Raw genomic sequence first — 18,558 nt, 5'->3', positions numbered from 1 at the left:
TAAAAAATATATTTATAGAGCAACTCATGTTCTGTGGTCCTCCTCTTGTCGTTTTAAAGAATATCACAATGGCGAACGCAGCAAGTATAAAAGCCTCGTCTATTACGCAAGGTGCGCATGCAGTCAGCGGAGGTGCACGATGTGGCGCCAGGCGAAAGTATAAATCCAGCTTTATGAAGTGCCAAAAGCCAAATTTGATTAAGGGGGTGGGCCGAAGGTAAATATACCAAACTAATACATTAAAGCTGCCATGGTAATTTTTTGGTCACACTTTACAATAAGGTTCATTAGTTAATGTTGATTAATGCATTTACTCACATGAACAAACAATGAACAGTACATTTACTACTGTATTTGTTCATGTTAGTTAACGTTTGTTAATGAAAATACAGTTGTTCATTGTTAGTTCATGTTAACTCATGGTGCATTAACTAATGTTAACAAGCATGGACTTGGATGTTAATAATGCATTAGTTAATGTTCAATTATGATTAATAAATGCTGTACATGTGTTGTTCATGATTAGTTCATGTTAGTAAATGCATTAACTAATGAACTTTATTGTGAAGTGTTACCAATTTTTTTATAGGGAACTTCGTACAAAAAACAAACAAAAAAACAAACACATTTATAACACACTGGTGTTCAATGCTAAACACACGAGTCAAGCTGAACCTGCCCTTGCCTTTATTTGCTCGTTGATGTCTTGTGTATTGTCCTCTCTGGACCATGACATTATTTACATCATTTACATTTCTAAAAAACCATGCACATCATTTAATTGAAACATTTAATTTTAGCTGACTTTTTTTGTAGCATAACAATTAAACAAACAAACAAAAGGTTTTGTTAAATTAGAAATGATGATCTCTGTCAAATGCATTTGCCGCAACCTTTATTCTAAATCTCTTCTCAGATAGGATGGCAGGCCAAAATAAAGGTTACCATGGGGAAACTTTGGCCTGCAGGCCCTACTTTGGGTATCTTTGCTGTAGAGTATATTACAGTATGATTTGGTATGAGTCACCCTTATCAGGCTTGTGATTGCAATGCCAACAATACCCTTACTTGGTAGTAGGATCTAAGTAAAGGATGTTGTTAATCATTTTGGAAGTAAAAAGAAGTAAAACCAGCTCTGTAATCAGCTGTACATCCATGCAATCCTGAAATCGAAGAGAACGGTTCTACGATTTGACAGCAATTTATTAATGCTGATCTGAAAGCACGTGTAGACTACAATTAATAACGTGTTTTACTCCAATCTCACCTCATCATTTCATTGGAATGTTTGAATATAAGGATTGGAAATATTATGCAAAAAATTTGACGCTGCATTACAGGATTACGTCATGCATTATTTTAATTTTAAAGAAAGTCACCACTGCATTATTGAGAGAAGACTCGTGGCTTTGAGCAGACACTGACATTAGACAGGAAGGTTTGAGAGTAAACAGATCATGTCATGTCATTTATAAAACCTGTACTTTCTTTTTGTGGTCGACCATTAAAAGAGATGTTTGTAAGAATGATCACACTGCTCATTTCCTTAATAAATGCATCACATGAGGTTAGAACAACATGAAGGATTTTTCTTTGTTTACACTGAGTAAACTGTAGAGTATAGTACAGTACAATTTGGTACAAGTCACCCTCATAAGGCTTGCGTTTGCAATTTCCAACAGTAGGCATAATTATATGGTTAATTTTCTGACTGTATGATAACCCTAGATAAAAATATCTTAGGTTTTTCAGATGTTTGCTGAATCGAGGGCTGACCAGTAGCCTTTAATGTGGAGGGTCCTTTTCTGCTGGAGATACTGTTGCCCTAAAAAAAGTTGACAACAGTTAAAAAATAAAATTAAATTATATATGTCCAGGAACAGTATAAAAGAAAATTCCTGTGGTTTTAAAACTGTGACTTTTCCAAACCCCGGTAAACCTTGAAACCGGTTATCATTGTATGCCTAGCCAAAAGTACCCTTACTTGGTAGTAGAGCTCAATTAAAGGCGATCTTCGTGTTAATTGAGGGAGTCAAACCTGCTCTGTAATCAGCTGTAAATCTCCAGCAACTGCTTTCAGAAGAACTACACAGAGCCAAAGTTCACTTACAAGCAACACGAAAGATTGTGGACGATTTAATCGATGCAATCCTGAAATCTTAGAGAATTGTTCTGCGATTTGACAGCTTTTTCATTGCTTCTCAGTGATCTACAGCTCTGTGGTAATGCTGATCTGAAAGCAGGTGAATATCACATTTAATAACATTTTAGTCCAATCTCACCTCATCATTTCAGTTGAATGTTTGAATATAAGGACAGGAGATATTGTGCTAAAATAAATGTGACAGTAAAATTACAGGATTAAGTCATGCATTTCTTTATTTTAAAAGAATGTTTATTGAGAGAACACTAGTGTATATCATAACTCACATTTGGATACACTGTAAAAGACAGGAGGATACACTAAAAACATCGTCAAGCAGATTCAACTCAATTTTATTTAGTTCCTAGTTTTAGACATTTTCTAAAGCAGCACAACTGATTAATATTTTCTAGGGATCAAATTGTCATATTAGACCCACATAACATATGGCTTTGGAACAACTATGCAAATAATTATTTATTTTAGGATGAAACTTTCCTTTACTAAGTCTCCAAAACAATGTAAACAAATAAATTGAATGTGTAAATTATTTCAAAACTCCTCAGCAGAAAAAGAGAATGGGTAACACTTTAGTTTAAGTAACAATTCACACCATTTGCTGCTGGCTTCTTATTAAGATATCAACTGCTTATTAGCGCTTATAAAGTAGACTACTTGACCAAAGTCTTGTCGCCTATCCAAGTTTTAGGAACAACAATTAATAACTTGATTCTAGTTGATCATTTGGTATCAGAAGTGGCTTATTTGATTACGCTTATTTTACCTAAAAAAAAATATGATCATGCCTTGATTTTGAATTATTTATTTAGGACAGTAAGGTCTGACTTAAATAATGTACAGTATAGAATATGTGCAGTCATGGTGCAGTGGAAAAATAATTAATACTGTGTATGACTCCCATGAGCTTGGAGGACTGCATCCATACATCTCTGCAATGTCTCAAATCACTTATTAATAAAGTCATCTGGAATGGCAAAGAAAGCGTTCTTGCAGGACTTCCAGAGTTCATCAAGATTCTTTAGATTCATCTTCAATGCCTCCTCCTTCATCTTTACCCAGACATGCTCAATAATGTTCATGTCTGGTGAATGGGCTGGCCAATCCTGTAGTACCTTGACCTTCTATGCTTTCAGGAACTTTGATGTGAAGGCTGAATTATGAGTAGGAGCGCTATCCTGCTGGAGAATTTGCCCTCTGCTGTGGTTTGCAATGTAATGCACAAATGTCTTGATACCTCAGGCTGTTGATGTTGCCATCCACTCTGCAGATCTCTCGCATGCCACCATACTGAACGTAACCCCAAACCATGATTTTCCCTTTACCAAACTTGACTGATATCTGTAAGAATCTTGGGTCCATGTGGGTTCCAATAGGTCTTTTGCAGTATTTGTAAAGATTGGGATGCAGTTCAACAGATGATTGATCAGAAAAATCTACCCTCTGCTACTTTTCCAAATGATTAACTAGAAGTCAAGCTTTTATTTGTTGCTCCTACCTGACAAAAGTCTTGTCGTCGATCTCAGTTGTATGTTCTTATTCTACATCTCTAATCCCAAAACCTAAATCCAACTATCACCTCACTATATTAATAAGCAACCAATCAGTAGTTTATTGCACTAAAAGTCTTAGTTATTGGATAGTAAATTTCATAAATTGTACATTAAAATAAAGTGTGACCAGGGGATGTTTTCTAATTGATGAACATTTGTGTCGAGCAATTCATCTGTCAATTTTAGCTTCAATCTGGATGCCTTTTTTTTCCCGTCCAGCAGGAAGTCAATCCAGATGCCGCTGGGATCCGCAGGGAACGAGGTGCCTGTTTTTCATGTGGTGCCAGCCATTGTCTTCGGTTTCCAGGAACTGCTGCTGTGGGGAAGATTCAACCTTCCTCAGAGTGTCTATCTTTCGCTGGCAGTCCTCCGCATGGGAGATCCACAGCAGCTCGCAGAGTCATAGAGTTTCACATAGAGAGGGCTTCAGGAAACTGCTCTGCCGGTTTGCTTTTCTGAGTGCTACTAAACTCAATCAAGCTTTGTGTGTGTTGGAGACGTTTGGGTGTGGGGCGAGATTTACAGAGCTGACACGAACCCTGCGGTTCAAAAAAGCTTGGGGCCGGTTTAATTTAGTAAGAAATAAATAGTTATTTTATTTATCATGGATGCCAATAAGGGCGACACAGTGGCGCAGTGGGTAGCACTGTCGCATCACAGCAAGAAGGGCGCTGGTTTGTGCCTCGGCTGGGTCAGTTGGCATTTCTGTGTGGAGTTTGAATGTTCTCCCCATGTTGGTGTGGGTTTTGTGCAGGAGCTCCAGTTTCCCCCACAGTCCAAGACATGTGGTATAGGTGAATTGGGTAAGCTAAATTAGCTGTAGTGTATGTGTGTGACTGAGTGTGTACGGGTGTTTCCCAATGATGGGTTGCAGCTGGAAGGGCATATGCTGCGTAAAACATATACTGGATAAGTTGGTGGTTCATTCCGCTGTGGTGACCCCAGATTAATAAAGCGACTAAGCCGAAAAGAAAATGAATGGATCAGGAGTTAAATTTAAGACTTTTTAAGACCATTATGAATTAAATTTTAAACCTATAAAGGGCTAAAGGCTAAGGAATTTTTCAAATGGCCCAGATGGAAATTATTTTTTTTTGCCCTTTCAATTTTTTTTATTTTATTTAATAACACAATAATACGTTAATAATATATATTTTTTATATTTTATATTTTATTTCTTAGCTAAATATTTTAAATATTGTGTAAATACAAGCAAGCTCTACTTGTATCCATACACCTTTTTTCCAACATAAACTTTCTTTAAAACAATTTAAAAAATAAACAAAATTTTTAAAAACTATAATAAACTAAATCTATGCACAAAAGTCAATCCAGGTCGGTGTTCTCAGCAGTAAACACATGGAGAACTTTTAAACAAATGTTACTGTCAGGAAAATAATGAAACCATTGATAAATAGTTAAATAGTTAAAAATAGATAAATAGATAAAGAGTTAAAAATTACCTTTTTAAATAAAAAGTTTAAAGTTTTATCGAGATGATTGTTAGTTATTGTATGGGTTTTGGCCAGATTTGGTAGCAGTACATGAACAAAAGAAAATTAAGACCTGTTTGAAAAAGATTTAAGACCACACAATATTTCAGTATATTTAAGACTTTTTAAGGCCTAAATTTTGGATTTTTAGATTTAGACATTTTAAGACTTTTTAGGACCCTTCAGAAACCCCGATGAATGCATTCAATTGGTCAAAAGAGGCAATTATTCATTTTATTTCGACTTAGTCCCTTATTTGTCAGGGGTCACCACAGTGAAATAAACCGCTAACTATTTCAGCATATTTCTTACGCAGTGGATGCCCTTCCAGCCATTACCTAATACTGGGATATCTCCTAAATACACCTTAAAAAATCTGACAGCACCAAAATAGCAACAACAACTAAACACTTTACCATAGTGTGTCCTCTGTCTCCAGAAAGAATCCATTAAAATATATGTACTATAGCGTAATGAAAGATTTGCAACCCATAATAAGAGATACCCATTTCACAGTTTGGATTAACTGGATCACAGTAAGGATCAAGCCCTGTTTTTACTGGTCGGTTTTTACATTTTTGCTTTTAAATTTCCTGATGCAGGACACCCTTTTAGAAGTGTAAGATTTGGCCCGTTTAAAAATAATGGTAGAAAAAAGAGTTCTATGAAGGACTTACAGGTCTGAAGACGTGGATGTCCTGATTGCGGGTCACTAGATGGGCGTTTTTGGCTGTGCAGGTTGCAGTCTCTAATTTGTCCCCGGTCAGCATCCAAACCTAGACAAAGAACAGGTTTCAGTTGAATTAAGCTTGACATTGATGTTTCTAAGCACTTGTTAACACAACAAAGTCAATATTACAGAGGAGCACAACAATTCAACGTGGCAGACTGACGAAATACAACACTGATTTGTTATTTTTTGTCAGGTTAGTTTCAAAATTGGAGATTTCTTGATTTTATAGTTGTTCTCACAATTCTGACTTTTTCCTCCCAATTTCAAGTTTTTATCTCAAAACGCTCACATTTTGCCAAAATTTTGAGTTTAAATTTCAACTTAAATGCACAACTCCAACTTAACACATCACAACTTCTTTCAAAGCTCTGACTTTTTCCAGACAATTAAAAAAAAACTCTCACAATTCTGAACTCTGACTTTCACCCTCACAATTCCGAGTGTTCCTCCCAATTGACATCAAAATCCTGATTCTCCCCAAAATCTGACATTTTCCTAACAAGTTTTTATATAAAATCCTGATTATTTTCCACACAATTTCAAGTTATCCTCTCACAATTCATTTGACTTTTTCCTCACAATTGAGAAATTTCAAACTTTTCCTCAATATTGAGTTCTCACAATTCTGCCCTTTTTCTCATGATTTTGAATTATTAATCTCACAATTCTGCCCTTTTTCTCATAATTTTGAATTATTAATCTCACAATTCTGCCCTTTTTCTCATAATGTCGAATTTTTAATCTCACAATTGTGACCTTTTCTTATAAATGTCGAGTTTTTAATCTCACAATTGCAATCTTTTCTCATAAATGTCGAGTTTTTAATCTCACAGTTCTGACATTTTTCTCACAATTTAGAATTTTAACTCACAATTCAGACATTTTTCTCACAACTTCAAGTTAACGGTACACATTTTCTTGATGTTTTTCACCACACTTTCCAGTATTAAATCTCACAATTATGAGTTTTTTCCTTCATTATTACTTTTTACCTTAACATTTTGCATTTATATCTCACAACTGTGACTTTTTTCCTTAGAAATTTGAGTTTGCACCCTTGCAATATTGAGTTGAAATTTTCTCAGAATTGTGAGAAGAAAAAAGCACCTGGTCCAACATCTCTTTCATGTTAATTTTAGTTTTTCTCCAAACCAGATGCAACCAGCCAATAGCTTTGCGTGTCGTGTCAGTTTTGATGAGCTCTATTTTTGTTGCATTGTCCTGGCAGTGAAATCTTATTGTCTGTGTATGTGCATGTGTGTGCGTGCAGACACTGACTTTGATGCCGGCGTTTCGCAGGATCTCCAGAGTCGGTCTGACATCGGCCTGAAGTTGATCCTCCACTCCTGTAAGACACAAGAGCTCCATCTCCATCTCCAGACTCTCGATGACTGTGGCCACTTTCAGAGAGCGATCATGAACACTCAACTTTGCCTGGACGTATCGAGCCTGTGGCACAACAACAATCATGTTAGAAAAAATTTCAGAAGTCAGAATTATTGGCCCCCCTGAATATTTTTTACCCCAATTTCTATTTAATGGAGAGAATACTTTTTCAATACATTTCGAAACATAATAACATAATAATAACATTCTATACATTACATACATAATAAATAATTTCTTATTCTGATTTCATTATTTTTGCCATGATGACAGTACATAATGTTTTACTGGATATTTTTCAAGATACTAGTATTCAGCTTAAAGTGACATTTAAAGGCTTAACTAGGTTAATCAGGTTAAGTTAGGGTAATTAGGCAAGTTATTGTATAATGATGGTTTGTTCTGTAGACTATCGAAAAAAAATCTGCTTAAGGGGGCTAAAATATTTTACCTTAAAATGGTTTCAAAAAATTAAAAACTGCTTTTATTGTCGCCTAAATAAAACAAATAAGACTTTCTTTAGAAGAAAAAATATTATAGGAAACACTACGAAAAATCCTTGTTCTGTAAAACATAATTTGGGAAATATTTAAAAAAGAAAAAAAAATTGCAAGAGGGCAAATCATTTTAACTGTATAACGCATTTATTTTATTTAGGTTTCCTTTACTACTACTATCTGCAGCAGACAAAATACAGAATGCTTTATAAATAGTTTTCATGAAAGCAATTAACATTATAAATAAAGAATATAATTTAGTAAGTCCAGCAGTCATTATTGCTCACTTGAGTCATTACATTGAATAAACACCACCATTTTCTGTGTGTAAACAAAGCTTCCAAACTGCTGACAAAAAAATAAATATGTTTTAACCCTTTCTTAATAAAGTTAGCACATTTAGAAACATCATTTAAACCAAATCTATATTTTTATATGGATTTATTGCACTGAATAAGAAAAATAAAAGACAACAAAGAATAATGGATTTTTGTTTTTACAATTTATAACTATTTTATTGGTATAAAACAGTGATGATAATAATATTTTATAGCAGTATTATTATTATTCTCATTGTATGTTATTATTATTACTCACATTTTTATTATGTTTAATAATAAAATAATAATAATAATAGTATTTATTATTATTATTATTATGCAGATATTTTAAATGTATTAATACAATAATAATAATAATTGTACAATTTTTTAGCTGATATATTACTACTACTACTACTATTACTACCACCATTTTTTATTTTTGTAAAAATATATAATAATAATAACTATAGAAATAATTATAATAGTAATAATTAATAAAAACAACAACAATAATAATAATAATAATAATAATAAATCAGATCTAATTAAGAAATAGTACAATTATTATATTTAATACAGTTATTATTAAAATATAAAATATATTAATATAGTTATAATAATTATAAAAAGTAACAGGAAAATTTATGGATTATTATATTATTAATGAAAATTAATTCATTATTATATTATGGTGATTTATTTATTATAAATCTGATTTATTATTATTATTATTATTATTATTGCTACTACTACTACTACTACTCTATAATAACAATAATAATAAAAATAATAATAATAAAATAAATCAGATAAAGAAATATAAAAACTATTATTATTGTAATATTTAATACATTTATTATTAAAGTTTCTGCATTATTATAATTACATTTATTATAGTCACAGGAAAATATTAAGAAATATATTCAAAATTATATGATTATTATTATTATTATTATTATTATTATTATCATAATTGTGCTGTTGCTGTTATTTTTATTAAGCGTAATAGCAATAAAAAAATTGTGTAAACAAAAATAATAAAAATTGCATTCTTAAAACTTAACCCTATTTTTAAACCCCTGATTTAAAGTCATTTTTACTCTACATATTCCAAATATCTACCAACAGCTGCAACGACATGCGAGTTACTTATTCTATTCAACTGCAATCTATTACGCTATATAATCTATTATTCTATTATTATCTATTATTATAAGCTATAATCTATTCTGCTAAAACGCATGCACCACAAATCTCTAAACATCTCAGCTTTGTCTTGAAATCAGAGGAAGCCTATCAGACTTGTCAAACCGAGACGTCTCAGACCCCTGACGCTCATCTGCAGTCAAATAATCACAGCTAAAAATCACACACCCTTGCAGTGACCCCAGAAAGCGGCGTGCCACTGCGCTGAGTGAAGCCAGAGCGACTCGGCCCACAATCACACTGAGATAAAGAGCAAACAATGTGCGCGCGAGTCACACAGGAACACACTCTCACTGGTGACTCACACACACTCTGAGTCACCGCCGCCCACTCGCTCACACACACACAATTACACACTTCAGCTCGGACACAAGAAACCAGTCTTTTCTCTGGGCTCGCGATCGTTTTGGGGGTGGTTCCCTCTGGAAAACATGTAACATTTTTTTTTTTGACAATTACTGTTGACGATGGATGGATGGTTGCCTGGCAACCGCTTAATCCAGGCTAAATATAAATCAGCACCTGGATATTGTAGCTATAAACATGCAAAGGTCACCGTCTATACCAAGGGTTTACACTGGATACTAGGCTGTTTTCAGGATTGTCTGTTGAATAATAATAATAATGAAAGAAAAATTGTTATATTTAAATTTAAAATAATTTTTAGAATGAATTTATATATATATATATATATATATATATATATATATATATATATATAAATTCATTCTAAAAATTATTTTAAATTTAAATATAACAATTTTTCTTTCATTATTATTATTATTATTATTATATATATATATATATATATATGACATGAGATATGATGTATATGAGATATACAGTATGATATATATAAAAAACATGATACATGAGATATTATATATGATATAGGCTATATATGATTATATGAACTATATGATAAGAGATATGAGATTCATGATATATATGATATGAAAGGTATGATATACATAATATGATATATATGATATGCCATATGATATGAGATAAACGACATATGAGATATGATACATGAGAGGAGATGTATGATATACATTTATGATATGAGATATAATATAGGAAATATATGATATTATATGAGATACATGATATGATGTGAGATATATGCTTTGATATATTATATATATGATATTTCATATGATATGACAGATAAAATATGATATGATACATGATTTATGAGATATGATATGAGAGATGATATATGTTATGATATGATAAGAGATGAGATATATGATATATATTATATATTATATGATTTATATAAAATTTGATATATAAGATATATATTTTATATATAAGAAATATGATATATAAGACATGTTATACATGATATGAGATACAGGCTATATGTTTTACATGATATGATATGAGATATATGAGATATATGAAACATATGATATATATGATTCGATAGATATATGATACGATACGATATGAAACGATACAATCCAAAATGATATGATATGATATGATATGATATGATATGATACGATACGATTCCCTTAACCACAAAAGTAGTCATAAGTGTCAACTTTTGGAAACAGAGATTTGGACATCCTATAAAAGCTGAAAAACATTTTTTAAACTACTTGACGGAGGGTAAATAATGAGTAAATCTGAGTTAAATACAAATCAGCAAATCGGGATATTGTAGTTATAAATATATATATATATATATATATATATATATATATATATATATATATATATATATATATATATATATATATAACTACATATATATATATATATATATATATATATATATATATATATTACATATATATATATATATATATATATATATATATATATATTACATATATATATATAAACATACTTTCTAGCATGAATTCAAGAAATGATATATGATATTTAGCTTTTTTTCAGCAATCTTTGTTGAATTTCTTTTTTTAAAATAAGTCATATTTATGTTTAAAATGATTTGATAAGATATGATATGATTTTCTAGTGATAGGTTGCAGCTGGAAGAGCACCTGCTGCGTAAAACATATGCTATATAAGCATTCTGCTGTGGCGACCCCAGATTAACAAAAGGACTAAGCCAAAAAGAAAATTAATGAATAATATGATATGATATGATATATGATACAATACAACACAACACAATATAATATGTGATGTTGAAGCTCAAAACCCATAATATATATATTTTTAATTGAGACTACAGTCAAAAAACTATGGAAGTCAATAGTTACCAGTTTTCAACATTCTTCAAAATATCTCTTTTTGTGTTCAAAAAAGTGGAGGTCGAGTAAAATGATGACAGAACTTTCAATTTTGGGTGAATTATCCCTTTTACTTAAACAAGTACAGGTTTTGATGTCAAAAACATATTACTGGTTTACATATACTATAAAAATAAGCTTATCATAAAGTTGATACGACTAAGGTGGTTAATTTAACATTTATTAATTAGAAAAAAGTAGCACATTTATTGCAATGATTGTTTTATCCTTTCTTTATTAGAGAAAGCCAACCCTGAATGTCACTAATTTGATTGCAGTTTGTACATGACTGAAAGGTCTGAACACTGTTTATGTGAGATGAGATGAGTTATTTGTCATTTGAGAGTCAGTCAGCCATAACCTTATGGCAGCTCAAACCGTCTGTGAAATTTTATGAAGGCATCACAGCTTGGTGGCATGCAAATCACATCTTAATTTGACTACATTGTATATAGTTATTAAATACACTTTCAAATATTACATTACATTTGATTACATTCATTCATTCATTAACTTTGTCGCATTCATTACCTTCAGTCGCTTTATTCATCAGGGGTCACCACAGCGGAATGAACCACCAACTATTCCAGCATAAGTTTTACTCAGTGGATGCCTTTACAGCAGCAACCCAGTACTGGTAAACATCCTTACACACTCATTCACACACATACAGTACACTATAGACAATTTAGTTTAATTGATTCTCCAATAGTGCATATGTTTGGACTGTGGAAGAAACCCACGCCAACATGAGGAGAACATGCAAATTCCACACAGAAATGCCAACTGACCCAGCCAGGACTCGAATCAGCAACCTTCTTGCTGTGAGGTGACAGTGCTAACCACTGAGCCACCATGTCAACCCTTGGGAAAAAAATATTCAAATTTTAATAAACCAATTAATTTTTCTTTTAGTATAAACCAGGAGTGTCCAAACTCGATCCTGGAGGGCCGGTGTTCTGCATATTTTAGTTCCGACCCCATTTAAACATACCTGAACCAGCTGATCAAGCTCTTTCTAGGTATACTAGACACTTCCAGGAAGGTGTGTTGAAAAAAGTTGGAGCTAAAGTGTGCTGGTCACCGGCCCTCCAGGACCGAGTTTAAACACCCCTGGTATAAACTGCTGATTATTCACCTTTGTTACTTTGTTACTGTTACTTCACTTCTTCCAGTTATTTGGGGGGATAGTTCTTTTAATAAACCAAACATTTTAGAAAAATATTTTAATAAACCAATCTATTTTTCTATTAGTATATACAAACTGCCGAATGAGTTATTCACCCAAGTATTTTACACCATAACAGAGTCTTTAAAGACAATTTGCGTAAAACTCACCTCAAAATCTTGGTATTGTTCTTCCGTCAGGGATTTTTTGGCCACCACCAGCACCCTCAAGCCTTCCCTGGCCATATTCCCACACTGATAAACAGAGCAGAGAGCAAATTCCCAACGTACAGCTCATCAAAATATCTTGGCATGAGCACTGCGTCAATACAAAGTCAGTTTGTGTTTTTGTTTACTGGTCAAAGAAATATGAAATTACCTCCTCTTCTAGCCAATCGTTGTACTGAACAATGCCGGCCATCACTACATCAGCACCCTTCATGTAAAACGTGATCTCGCCTGTAGATTCATCCTAGCAAACATAAACAGGATAAGTGTGTTATGCTTCAGTTATGTTTCCAACCATTATTTTTTATGCACATTTTGATTAATGCTTTTAAAGCAATGTTATAATCCGAAAAGCCTTTAAAAAAATCCAAAACCTTCATTACATAGTGTATAAAACATTTGCCTAACTACAGGCAAACTGTTACTTTTTTGAATGGATATTCTTATGTGCACACACTATCTAAAAATATAAATTCATATGCAATTAATCTGACTATATAATTCTTTTAAAAAATATGCTTTAAAACCCAAATTATTTTGGTAAATCATTAAAAAAATATTCTTAATATCTGTGTTTGTATTTTTTTATATAATTCACTGTTTTCTATTATTCTTAAATAAATTGGATGAAAAATATTACCACAAAAAAACATAGATTTTCAACATTCAACACTATTTTCAACATTGATCATAATGATGAATATTTATTAAGCATCAATTCATTCATTAATTATGATTTCCTAAGGATCATATGACAAGGGTGTAATGATGCTGAAAATTCATCAATGAATCACAGAAATAAATTACATTATTAATTACCGATGCTGTAAATCATATTTATAAGACTAGAGGATGTGCAAATAAATTATGATGGAAACATTATATATATATATATATATATATATATATATATATATATATATATATATATATATATATATATATATAAAAACATATATATATATATATATAAACAAGATATTCATACTGCATTGTGTTTCAAATGTTTCAATAATTACTATTATTATTATTATTATTATTATTATTATTATTATTTTATTGATAATTATTTAATAATTTTCTTTTTTATTATTGACATTATTTTTATAATTGGTAATTGACATGTCTTTTATTATTGACATTATTATTATTATTATTGAAAATTGACATGTCTTATTTATTTTAGAAAATATTATTATTATTGTTGTTGTTGTTGTATTATTGATAATAATAATTAATAAAATAATAATATTTTATTATTAATAATTATAATAACAATTATTATTATTGATAACATGTCTTTTCAAATAATTTATAGTACTATTATTACTATTATTTTATTATTGACTATTATTATTATTTATAATTAGAGTGTCTTTATTATTGATAAAATTATTATTATTATTTAATTTTGATAATTAACATGTCTTTTTATTATTTATATTATTACTATTATTAATTGACATGTGTTATTAATTATTGATAATATTATTATTGTTACAACTATTATTTGATTATTATTATTATTATTGATGATGACAATTTAAATGTTTTTTTATTATTGATAATTTCATGATTATTATTATAATTTTATTAATGATCATTAAAAAATCCCATATTCTGATAATTTTGTACACAAGGAAAGCAAATGTCGATTTATTCATCTGCAAATTATTATTGTGATGATCCAACTTTTCATACATTAAATTCATAATAATAGACTTTATATACATACAGTATGTAACCAAACGAAACAGGAAACGTTCGCAGGTAACCAGGACATGTTATTTTCCCAAGCATTACTGGAGATTAATTTCGCTCTTCCTCGATTGTCCTTGAAGGTGTTTTAAAAGGATTCTGCCGAGGAAAGCAGGTTGAGCTGCTGGGTTTCCTGAGTCGCTGATACAGGCTTCAGTCCAGGCCAACAACAATAGCAGAGCGTTTTGTGTGGGGAGAGTTAGTCATCAAGCTCAGGGCAGGGTCACAGCTTTCTCAGATAACAAACATAGTCCAGTCAGATCAGTTCTGGCCTGATCTTCAATTATCACATTGTTTAAAAGGGTAGAGAGAAAACTGGATGTTTTCTAAAAACTGCAAAACTCAAGACACAGAGGTGTTTTCTTAGGTTATTAAATGACAAAAACCCCACCTTTATTTCATGATATTTGATGATACCCTTTTTTTGTAATTGTTAATTTGTATGAAACATGCCCTTCCAGCCGCAACCCATCTCTGGGAAACATCCACCCACACGCACACACACACACACTCATACACTACGGATAATTTAGCCTACCCAATTCACCTGTACCGCATGTCTTTGGACTGTAGGGGAAACCGGAGCACCCGGAGGAAACCCACGCGAATGCAGGGAGAACATGCAAACTCCACACAGAAACTTCGACTGAGCCGAGGTTCGAACAAGCGACCCAGTGACCTTCTTGCTGTGAGGCGACAGCCGCGTCGCCCATTACAAAACAATCTTTATAAAAATTCCAAATAGTACAATTTCTTGTGCCTGAATACTTTAAACTGTAAATTCTTACACATCCATTGACCTTAAAAACACATGCAAATAATAAACTTTTACTTCATTATGGTTAAACTCTACAGTTAAATGTGATCCTAACATATGAACTCAACATTGAAAATCCTGTGAAGTGACTTTTGCAAACGCACACATTGTGATAAAGATGCTGAAACGATATATATATATATATAAACGATATTGTGCAGCCCTACAAAAATTAATACCTTTGTAAAATAACATTCAAGGCTTTTAATGCTTTTTAAGACCCCGCAGACAATCTTTTTATTACCCGCATGTTGCTATGTTGCAGTACTCACTCTCACTATGATGCCCATGCGTTTGCTCTCATAGGTGAAGGGGAAGATTTGCAGGATGGTGAAGTTGAGGATTTGTCCACTAGGTGTCCTCAGCTGCATAGAGGACTGGTCTCTGCCCACCAGCGTCAGCCCAACACTCTCCGTCCACTGAACGAGAGACACCTACAACCACATTCAGAAGGAGAAATCACAACATATGAAACCATCAAGCCATAAACAAAGCAGGAGCACAGTCAGCATCAGTCAGTCTTGACAGCTCAGAGAATCATCAAGATGATCTGCTTTAAAGCTGACCTTCTATGCAAAAATCGCTATTTTAGGTGGTTTTGGGGCAACAGTGTGTAAATATAACTAGCTTCTAATTAATTACAAAACAGAAGCAGTTTCTATCAGTCGGAATTCACAGATCATAGAATCATCTTAAGATATTCTGCATTAAAGTGGACTTACTATACAAAAATCACTATTGTAAGTAGATTAAACAGTTTTGGGGCAACAGTGTTTAAATATATCCAGCTTCTAATGGTAAAAATTAATTAGATACAAACTAGAAGCAGTATCAATATTCAACATTACTTTAACAAGCATGGCAAATATTACCTCATCCCTTATTCTTCTGCAATACTGTAGTTTTTTCTGCAAAGTTGCTTAGTCTTTTGTGTTTTATAGCTCGTGTTTTATGATTAGGGCTGCACAATAGCTTGTAAAATTTTCATTATATATACAGTTAAAGTCAAAGTTATTTTTTTCTTTTTCAAATATTTCCCAAATGATGTTGACAATATTTCCAATAATTTTTTTTCTTCTGGAGAAAGTCTTATTTGTTTTGTTTCGGCTAGCAAAAAAAGCTGTTTTTAATTAATTTAAAACCACTTTAAGGTTAATATCATTAGCCACCCTAAGCATCATTTTTTCCCCGAATTTCTACAGAACAAACCACTGTTATACAATGAAACTTGCCTAATTAACCTAGTAACGCCTTTAAATGTCACTTTAAGCTGAATACTAGAATCTTGAAAAGTAGTCTAGTAAAACATTATGAGCTGTCATCATGGCAGAGATCAAAGAAATCAGTTATTAGAAATGAGTTATTAAAACTATTATGTTTAGAAATGTGTTAGAAAAACTTCTTTCTGTTAAACAGAAATTGGGAAAATAAATATAGAGGGGGCTAAAAATTCAGGACGGCTAATAATTATGTACAGTACTGTACTGTATATAAACTAGTCAGCCTTTGAAGTGGTTACCACCTCATCAAAGTTGTTCTAAAACTGTTGAACAACACTCATTCTGGTCCTAGGACAAATGTGAACATTTTTGATTCACTTCAAATGTTGACTACTGTATATATAGTATATGCAATATTCATATCTCAGACATGTGTGATGAATTACTTTTATTTTAAGCATTTGTTGTTATTAGAAAAGTACAAAATAATAAAAAAAGAAAAATCATCCATGACAAATCAAGATAGATGCATCGCTTTCCAAACATAACCTTATCGCAATTATAGTAAATGCAATGTTCGCAGTTGAGTGGTAAAAGCCATTGATTTTATGCACTGGTTGTTGTAAAATAAAAAAAAAATAAAAATATTAGAAAAAAAGGAAGTCAATTTAAGAATAGTCAAACATTCTTACATTTCTTTTTTCTCTGACGTGAAAAATTAAGGTAGGTGCATCATTACTCAGACTTAATCTTATCGCACTTATAGTATATACAATATTCGTATCGCAGACGTGTGATAAACTGCCTGTACTTCATGCATTGGTTGTTGCAAAAACTAAAGTTAAAAAAACTACTTAAAAAAATTAAGTCAATTTAATAATCGTAAAAATTTCTTTGAGATAAAAATTAAAATAGGCCGTGCAAAATCAAAAGAGGTGTATCACTACTCAAACTTAACCTTATCGCAATTATAGTATATGCAATATTCGTATCACAGACATGTGATATATTACATTGGTTGTAAAATAATAATAATAATAAAATGAAAAAGTCTTTTGAAAAAAAAAAGTCAATTTAAGAATCTGCCAATTTTTTATTTGCCAAATATCTTTTTAAAAATTTTGTGCAGATACAATATCATATACATTAAATATACAGTACACAGTAAATATATATAACAAAATAAAGAAATAACAAAAAACTAACAATAAAGTAATAAATAAATAATAAAAAGTTGTATTCCTCTTCTGCTTCAAGATCAATAGTGTCAATATAATTCAATAAAGGTTTCCATGTTTTGTAAAAAGATTTTAAAGACCCTCTTAATGAAAAAATAATTTTTTCCAACTTTAAAAACAACAAAACATTTATTTTCTCCATCTGGCATATGAAGGTGGAGATGTTTGTTAAAAAGAATAAGCCTCCTAGCCAAAAATGTGGAGAAAGCCACAACATTTTGTGTTATTGAAGGCAAATTTGGCCCAGAAGGAATTCCGTATAGTGCTGTTAGAGGGTTTGGAGTGGCTGATATGTTACAAGGTTTTTTCAAAAGTATCAAATATTTTAGACCAAAACACTGTCAATCTTGGACAAGACCAAAACATGTGTGTGTGTGTGATTTGCTGGAGATTGTTGACACTTATTACAAGTATTACTTTTATTTGGGTATATTTTGGCTAATCTGGCATTAGCGTACTGTGCTCTGTGAAAAATCCTGCATTAACTGTGTCTGGCACAAATAGAAGA

At 31.6% G+C, this 18,558-nt stretch overlaps 1 protein-coding gene across 2 annotated transcripts in view; it reads right to left on the bottom strand.

The window, feature by feature from the left end:
* atp9a (ATPase phospholipid transporting 9A) overlaps nt 1–18,558 on the bottom strand; it is a 110,738-nt gene that overhangs the window by 40,139 nt on the left and 52,041 nt on the right. Inside the window, exons 15-19 of one of the 2 annotated variants that reach the window (XM_087307664.1) lie at nt 15,865–16,026; nt 13,169–13,261; nt 12,961–13,044; nt 7,219–7,389; nt 5,885–5,983 (exon numbers count right to left, since the gene is read on the bottom strand). In XM_087307664.1, the coding sequence (XP_087163790.1) occupies nt 5,885–5,983; nt 7,219–7,389; nt 12,961–13,044; nt 13,169–13,261; nt 15,865–16,026 (609 nt within the window). Of the gene's footprint in view, nt 1–5,884; nt 5,984–6,141; nt 6,566–6,603; nt 7,390–12,960; nt 13,045–13,168; nt 13,262–15,864; nt 16,027–18,558 lie in introns of those variants that run through there. The other variant, XR_015523915.1, reaches the window with a different exon arrangement.

Source organism: Danio rerio, chromosome 23 (assembly GCF_052040795.2).
Source record: "Danio rerio strain M-AB ecotype USA chromosome 23, GRCz13ab, whole genome shotgun sequence".
NCBI lineage: Eukaryota > Metazoa > Chordata > Actinopteri > Cypriniformes > Danionidae > Danio > Danio rerio.
Note: the sequence above shows the minus strand (reverse complement) of the source record. Positions and strands in the feature narration are given on the sequence as shown.